General features: G+C 48.7%; 1 protein-coding gene across 1 annotated transcript; it reads right to left on the reverse strand.

The window, feature by feature from the left end:
• Nucleotides 1-3,192: 3,192 nt before the first annotated feature.
• Nucleotides 3,193-7,392, reverse strand: LOC124703987 (phosphatidylinositol 4-phosphate 5-kinase 1-like). Its single transcript, XM_047236220.1, has 8 exons — nt 6,395-7,392; nt 6,125-6,292; nt 5,874-6,039; nt 5,424-5,534; nt 5,149-5,342; nt 4,923-5,053; nt 4,750-4,846; nt 3,193-4,067 (listed from the first exon to the last, which is right to left on the reverse strand). Exons 1-8 carry the CDS (start codon nt 7,390-7,392, stop codon nt 3,758-3,760), a joined length of 2,175 nt encoding a protein of 724 aa, XP_047092176.1. The 3' UTR covers nt 3,193-3,757.
• Between the last annotated feature and the right edge of the window lie 1,522 nt (nt 7,393-8,914).

Here is an 8,914-nt window from a genome sequence, read left to right on the forward strand (position 1 = left end):
CTCCTCCCTCCTCCCTACTTGCAAAAGCCACCCACAAGTCTCTCAGTCTCACTGGCAAAATTTACTATTCCGTCTAAAACACAAGAGTACAAACGCCACATCGCTGTACAAATCCCAGAAACAGGTGACCAAATCCTAGATTCTACAACTACAAGCTGACCATGGTCCGAGCTACGATGCACTAACCCCGTATCCAAAAAATAAAAACAATTTCCTCCGGTGTGGCGTAGGATTTGCAAGGATCTCGATCCCTTTTGTAGAGATACTACCCGGTGAAAAAATCTCCATATATTTACCCTACCGTACGTAGCATCAAAGCTCGCGCTGCCATAGAGAAAACAAGCGTTTGAATGGATACTCGATGTACCGAATCGTGTCTGGTTGCGATCACCACCCACGGGAACCTGGGAGATAGCAAAAACTATTGCAGGCTACTGTAGCTCTCTCTATGGAAAACGGTGAGGCGCAAAGGGTTTTGCTGACTTGTGGGCTGGCATCAGCGAGGCATAAAGAAGGGAAGGTAGCGCGTAGCCAGATGTAGGAGACGAAATGACCATACGTGTAGAGAGAGACCGTACGGAAAAGCTAAGCAGGCTTGTGCTCCGACTGACATGGACTTTGACCTGCCTTGTCTGTGTACATAGATGTGAACTGTGGTAGCCCGTGTGATGTGGTGGACCGGCGAGACACGAGTATGTTCGTATGTTTCGCAAAATAAAAAAGAGAATGTTCGTACTGTTTGTTCAAAATGCCGTGAGAGAATGTCTATAGATTGGAAATAGACTGGGGTGTGTGGCATTTTGGAGGCTAAGCTAAATATAACTACTTATTTCAAAGATTTAAATTTGTATTTTAAAGTTTTTGAAAAATACTGAAATAAATTCTAGAGGTAGCCGGGCGACGTGTGGTTGATCAAAATACGTGAACCGGTACGGAACAACAAGGTTGAGGCGGCTCTAAAACCCATCTAGGGTTCCGTCCCTCTCGCCGGCGACGCTGCCGGTCCGCTCCACCTCCGGTGCCCTTGGGGCTTTGGAGGTGTGGCGGACCGCGGCCTCTCGCCGGCGGGAAGGTTTCAGTTTTTAGTTCTTCGTTTAGTTTGTTTTTGGTGTCTTCTTCGGGATGGTGAGGCGGCGGCTACTTCCTGAAGTCAGAATAAGGTCCTCCCCGTCCTATCCTCGCTCCGGTGGTGCATCTAGCGCCGGCGGAGGACGCGTGGAGTTGTGTGTCCGGCGGATCCCCCGTGATCCGATCGTCTTTCATGTTCGATTGTGTGGTTTCATGTCAGTCTCTTCCGATCTACGGTTGTCATCATTGGCGATGGTTGCCGCTTCCGGTACGTCGGTCCTTTGGGGCCTTAGTACGACGACTTCCCGCTCGTCTACTACAACAAGCTCTACTACGACAAACTTTGCCTGGCTCCGGTGATGGAGGGGCGAGGACGGCGGCGCGCCTTCGGCTCGTGCTAGTGTCTGTAGTCGTCGCTAGGTGGTCCAACGACCTATTTGTAATTTTTATTACTTTTAGACACCTTTGTACTACTGTTGATGATTATTAATGGATCGGAGGAATTTTCGCAAAAAAAAATTCTAGAGGTAGCCAATGATGTATGCTACAATGGTGCAAAATCTCAATGCAAGCTGATTTATATTCTAGGCTACACGAAATTGACAAAATCTGATAAAATTAGTAGTCTTGAAATGTGTACTATTCACTAAAATTTGTCAGAATTTGTTATTTTTATGTATGCTAGAATATAAAGTAGTTTGTATTGAGATTTTCCAACATTGTAGTATCCATCATTGGCTATCTCCAGAATTTTATTTCGAATTTTTTAAAATTCTAAAATATAAATTGTAAGTGTTTGAAAATAAAGGGCTACATATAGCTTGGCCTCCGTTTGAAATTTTCCCTGAGTGGACCGGTTAATGCTTAGGACATACTTGATTCGTAGTGGAACAACCTAAGAATAGGGAAAAAAAATATAGAATTGAAATGTCATTCTTACTCTAATCCTGTAGGAATTCATATGAACGAGACATTGTTTTATTCCACCAAAGGAAAATAACAAAGGTTTTGAAAAAAGAGGTATGAGTGGATGTTAGATTTCCACAGTATTTAGTGCAAAGGATTTTTAGGAAAAAAATATTCCTACAAATCAAAAAACCATCATAGAAACATTTTCTATGCAAATTCTTTGAACTAAAGAGGCTCTTGCCCGTTCCATTTTAACCGTCACAGATTTATCTAGATACATATGTATGTATACACGATTTTAGTGCATTCGAATCTAGACCAATTTGTGACCGTTAATATCGAATGGACTTAGCTGTAGAGTAGGCATCAGTTGAAAGGGTATGTACATATTCCATTCCTTATACAAGCAGATTCTTGATGGAATAACACCATGCTAAGAACAGACCTTCGTTTCTTGCAGCCAGGGACACGGCACCGCTGTCCTCACGTCCACATGAGCGCGCGCCATCCAAGCAGGTTGGCACGGTCCGGAGGTCAAGGACTGAAGGAATCGAAAGATTCCCATACACACTGAGACACATGTACACGTGGTAAATAAACACAGCCAACACACAAAATACTGTCCCTGCTCGAACAACGTAGTACTACTCCCGACCGCGAACGCGTAAGCCACAGTGCCAAATCAGGCTCGCTGCGATGCAGCCAGCAAGCTGCTGTGCATAACTCGAGATGCCCATACCATAGCGGCATAGCCGTCCAGGAACTTAACCCTAACGATCCTGGCAGCGCTGTGATCCCCCGCAACCGCAATCAGCGTGGCTGATCCAACAATCTTTGAGCAGAATAAGCAGCGGGTACCGATAAAGAGATTCCAGGTTTGGGCATTATAGGAACGAAAAGGACGGAGAGGATCACCATTCCGATCTAAACCATCTGCTGTGGGCTGTGGCTACGCTGCCTTTCTCTTCTTTCCATGCGCTTCCCTCTCCTCCTATCACTTTTCCCCACTTCCAATACTATCTCTCTCTCAACTGAGACATCACAGGCGGCCTCGGTCACAGGTCAAGGAGGGACGCAGGCGACCCTACTTTCTCGCTCCAGCCTGCGAAAAGCTACCCAAAGGGGCCAATAAATACGGTGAAAGGAAGAAACCAACAACGCAAAAGAGAGGGAGAAGCAGTGGCACGAGGACCCACGGGACATCAAGATGCCGAATTCAATTCTAATCCCACCCATTCATTTCACCATTCATTCTTCTGGATCGAAATGTATCTGTACATGGTCTTATTGTCCACTGCCTGCCGCAGCCTTAAATACCCTCTTTCCGGAAACAAAAATTCCCTATCCCCTTCTTTACATCCAACAGATATATAAAAGGGGCAAAGTAATAAACTAGAGAAAGGAATCCTAGCTAAAACAAGAAAAGGGATCGCTGCCAAGGAGCTGGAAGAACCATTCTCTCTCGCCCACCAAATCACAAAATTTACAGATGCCCACTTCGATCTCTGTGGCTGTGTTTCAAAATCCAGCCAATCCGATTCCGGTAGCTAGTTTGCGCAAATTCCTTTGCAACTCCATCTCCCGGCACTGCTGATCAAAGTTCGCCGACGGTTAAGTCAACGAATACCGGGATCCCAGGGGCTGAAGCTGACTTGTTGGTATAACCATTGAGTTCCTTTGCCCAGCAGAAAATCTACCAAAAATCACCTTGAGATAATTTCCAGGTGTGCCCCGGGATTCGTTGGAATTCCTCCCTGTTAAATCTTTCTTTGCCCCAGCTCTAGCCATCTTCTACAAAAATTCTGCCAATGAAATCTTGAAACCTCCTCGAGTAGAGCTTCGGGTCCACGGCAGATATCGAATTGGGATCTGTCTGTAACGACTTGTAAGCATGCTCTATCCTCTTGGTGAAGTCGTAATCCTGGAGAATGTCGATTATCCCAAAGAATAGGATCACGTCGGACACTTCGCCAGTCTGGTTTGCGGCCAGGAACCCCCCACCACTGAGGAGAAATGGGTCGAACTCGCTTCTTCTGGATGCCTGCTCTGCCCGCGCTGGCATGTGCGCACCCAGTCTAATCGATGGCTTCCTGAAATTGAGAAAAAGTTGGCACATTACATTAGAGAACAAATTGATGGATTTGCATCGGTGTCTTTAAACTGGAAAGAACAATCATCTCTAATGGAGCTCAGGAAACAGCTAGGACCCAGCAATGCATAAACACACACAATCTGTAAACCAAGTGGACGGCAGTGAAGTTTTGCAGTATGATGGCTTCTAAAACTTTCAACTAAGATGGTACTGAGACCAGGTGCAACTTCTGCGTGTTATGAGTCCTATGCACGGTGTAGGATTTGTGACCATGGACAAAAGTAATGTTTTTATTCCAATGAAAGTATGGATGGGTACTAATATATAAAATAAATCAACTAAGTGCTTTCTGGTTGCTCTATCTCCCTACCTTTTCTAGGATGTCAAGATACTCAACTTTAATCTTGCAATATTATATTGTTTAGCAAACAATAACCAAGGGAACCTTAAAGACAGATACTGAATCAAGGCCTATTTGGAATTCACAATTTTCAAAGGAATTATGCAAAATGATTTTAGAGGAATCAGTTCCAAAGTAAATCCTAAAAGAGACTAAACCAAGAATATATGCATAGCTATAACCAGTTCTAGTACCATAGAGTGCGAAGGGCTTCCTAAGAATAAGAAAATAAAGAAGACAAGAGCAAACAAATAGGTAAATGTTAAAGACGGGAACATACCGGCAATTAGGTATCCTATCAAAATCATTATCTGAGAAGCACAGCTCTGGCATGCCACGACCACCAACTTGAAATGGCTCGGTCTTCATCGAAAGCTCTGGTTAAGGATCATCACTTAGGTTAGCATATGAGAGCAATCTTTTCAAGGTAAAAACCAACAAGTCAGAACTTACTTGGAGAAGCAGTAAAAGTAGAGAAGCCCATCTTTGAAGCAGATACATCATCACAGAAGTGAACTCCCACCAAGAAGCTGTAATCCATAATACCTTCAGACTCCAAAAATTCACAATCTCTTTGGAGTTGCCTGAAGAATAAACCCCAATTATGTTAGCGCTGCTGATTCAGTTATTTCCTAGTAAATAAATTTGACACCCAAAAAATTAGAAGGGTAGAACTTACTCATGCAGCTCTCTATACCAAGTTCGCCGCAACCGAAATACGAAGTTGAGGTCCAGGTCTTTAAGAGTGGTTGTCTCATCAATCTCTTCTTCAAATTTGTCCGCTGTTCGGCCATAGGATGAACCTTTAAGATCAAAACGGCGATGAATCTGATACTCCGAGCAGAACAAATTTCCCATGACAATGAAACGGACCTGGAGAAGTTGCCAATTGTCATGAATCACCAACTAACAAAAACATTTTGCAGCAAGGAAGTTGCAGGCAGTATTTCGCACCTTGGGTCCATTAACAGGTTTTACACAGTGGACACCATAGAACCTTGTGATTAGAGAGTGATCATATAGACTGACATGTCTGAAGTAGCTAGGCAACATCCGGATCAGTAACTGCACAGCCAAATAACAAGATGATCAGATAGCTTTAAACAGAAAAAGAAAATGTTTCTTCTCACAAAGCAATCGTACTTGGCGAACACTTAGTTTTCAATGTATAGAAAAAGGACTAAGACAATGCCAAAACAATGGCACATAAATTTGCAATGCTTCAAACCCTAAATGCAAATCAATTTTTCCTAATTTAACAACATTTTCATGACGCAATTCAAACACCACTGCAAACCAGCTCACAAGCAATACAACCTGTAACTAAAGGGATATTCAATTTCATACAGGCTCTACAAACAAGTATTCGTTCATAACTAAAAATGGCATGAACAGCAAAATTACCTTGACTTCTGATTTCCTCACTGTCTTAATCATGAACCGATCATCTTGGGTGAGATAGAAGAAACTCCCGCTCTTCCCAGGCGAAGACAGCTCCCTGAGGGCATCATTTCCACAGATGGCGAGCATGTAATCCGCCGGATCAACCGCAAACAACTTCCTCAAATGTCTGCAGAACTCATATCAGTCAATAATACAGTAACTGAAGAAACTAAATCGGAGTACATTGATGATAAGGAAGGGGAAACAAGCACCTGAACACCATGGGGCAGTAGTCCTTCCACCGGAAATCTGGGGAGGAATGCGGTGGTGTGACCTTTGTGCCCTCCGGCGGGAACCTTGTCCAGAACTTCTCCCTGGGATCGAAATCTGCCAGTTCCAGCTCCCGCATCGGCACGGCAGCAGACTTCCCCACCGAATGCCTGAAAGATGGGCAGCATAAATAAGCATCCCAAATCCGCAAACTATAGGTGTAATGTAAGCCTCCACATTGCGAGCATTTTAAGAATGTAAACGAGAATCACCTGATGCCCAATTGCAGCTGCAGCATGAGCTCGTAGTTCTTATGGCCCTTGGAGATGGTCTGTCCAGGCCGCTTCCCCTCGGGAGTGGTGGCCGCTGAGGACGACCAGCACGGGGCAGGGTTGGGTCCTCGTCGGACGCTGCGCTGCGTCCTGGCGTAGGTCGGGCCAGCACCAGCGGGCGCGGCTTCCCGGTAGAGCATGGATGCCTCGAGCGCGTCGACGATGTCGCAGGTGATGTCCCCGGCCTCGCCCTCGGACTCCCAGATGCAGATCCGCGGCACGGCGGCCACCTTGTCCCCAACCCCCTCGACGGAGGACCGCTTTCGAACTGCGCCGGCGCCAACGGGGGGGAAGAAGGTGCCGCTGATGGCGGGCAGGTCGACGCAGCTGCGGGGCCAGGAGCCGACGTAGCGGCTACCGTCAGGCCAGGTGAAGACGCCCGTGCCCCTCGGCACCCCGTTCTCCCACACCCCGTCGTAGCGGCTCCCGTTGGCCCAGATGAGCACCCCGCGGCCGGAGATGACCCCGGCGCGCCACTCGCCGACGTACTGGTTGCCGGCCGCCCAGACGTAGCGGCCGTGGCCGTCCTGCATGTTGCGGCGCCAGTGGCCCTCGTAGTAGTCCCCGTTGGCGTAGCTCTTGGCGCCGGCCCCGTGGCGGCGGTCCCCGGCCCAGGCGCCGCGGTAGGTGGCGCCGTCGGGCCCCACGAAGGCGCCCTGCCCCTCGATCCGCCCCGCCCGGAACTCGCCCTCGAAGGTGGCGCCCGACGGCCAGGAGAAGCGGCCTTTTCCGGAGGCCTTGCCGCGCCGCCACTCCCCCTCGTACATGCACCCGTCCGCCCACACGTACTTGCCCTTGCCGTGCGGCGCGCCCCCCGCGAAGCCGCCCCGGTAGAGGTCCCCGTTCGGGAGGGATTTCTCCACGAATGCGTCGGCGGCGGCGGCGTCGGCGCCGGCGGCGGAGGCGGAGAAGATCATCGCTGGCGCCACCCGCCTCATCTCATCTGCCGGCGCGGTCCGTCAGGCCGCCCGCATTGCAGATCGGGGCCTCGGGGGCGCTAGGGTTTGGGATTTGGGGAGGGGATTATCGCTCGTGCTTTTGGGCAGTGATTTGATTTCTGTGTGCGCTGCGCTCGCTCTCGCTCGCTGGCTGGCTGGCTGGCAACTCGGTCGCTTGATTCGGGCACCAGTGGTGGTGGCTAGGAGTAGTAGTAGTACTGTGCGAGCGTGGAAGTGGAAGGGGAAGGATAGAAGGGGATGGAGGAGTGAGGAGACAGGCGGCGCATTTACCGTACTGCCCCCGCAACGGGAAGGCGCTCCCCGGCCAACCGTATCTGGGGCTACCTGAACGGGCGGTGGAGTTTACGGAACTGCCCCCGGGGATAGTGGGTCCGTGGGCCGGCACGAGCCGCCCGCCCGCCCGCCCGTGGTCCCTTCGTCGTCGACGTCGCCGTCTGGGTCGGTGGTGGGTGGAAGGAAGGAAGGGCGACGCGGCCGTGCTGCGGATGACGAGGATGGGTGACGGGTCGGGTCTCCTAGTGGGTCCGTGTGTTTGCGGGACCCACTTCTGTGGGTCGGCGGCGTTTGTTTCTTGTTTCTTTACAGCGCTCACGCTTGACTTCCTTGGGCCATCAATCTCTGCCTCTGCTTGGACGGTCGGTGCAATGACGAAATGCACGTTTTGTTCCAGGATGATCTTTAGCGCACCTCATAAGTTTGTCTTGTCACTAGAGTGTGTGACGCTGCACGTAGATGGCATGACAGTTAGTGTCTCTACGACAAATGGTTCACACGTATGATCGGCCATGGAATACCAGCACTCTTTTGGAGGTGGCGAATTTGTGGTCCGAGAACCAACGGCTCGTAGCAATGGTGCCGGAAAAGGTGCTCCACACACGAGATCTTGCACAATGTGGTTGTTATCACAACATATGTTGTCATCTAACGCGTGATCGAGAATGTCATCTTTGTCACTTCAAGTTGAGGTTGCAATGGAGGAGATTTTTCCTGTTCATCCTACTGCATAGGCAAGATCTCATCTTCAGCGAATACTAAGATTTACTTGTGAAATCCAACTATTAATAAATTGTCAAAACATGAAAATATACTGCTGAGAATTATTTGGGTCTAGAGATGGTGCATCGGTGAGAGGTTTGATGTTTCTGCTATGATTTTGTTCGACATGCGCAAATGCTTGCAACACAAACAGAGTTAGATGATGCCCAACATTCAGAAGGCTACACTCAAAAGTCAGAATTTAGTCAATTGTTGCAAAAGAATGCCGCTATATATGATACATGGCGTGTGATTGGAATGGATGGCTGCGAGGGGCTTATATGTCCATGTCTTCTATGAGACTTGTCGGCAAAACTGGAGGCATGGCATATGGCTGCGAGGGGCTTCTTTGTCCATCTCTTCTACGAGACTTGTCTCCAGATCTAGAGGCATGGCGAATGGCTGTGAGGGGCTTATATGTCCATGTCGTATGCTAGACTTGTCGACAAAACTTGAGGCATGGCGG

Source organism: Lolium rigidum, chromosome 3 (assembly GCF_022539505.1).
Source record: "Lolium rigidum isolate FL_2022 chromosome 3, APGP_CSIRO_Lrig_0.1, whole genome shotgun sequence".
NCBI lineage: Eukaryota > Viridiplantae > Streptophyta > Magnoliopsida > Poales > Poaceae > Lolium > Lolium rigidum.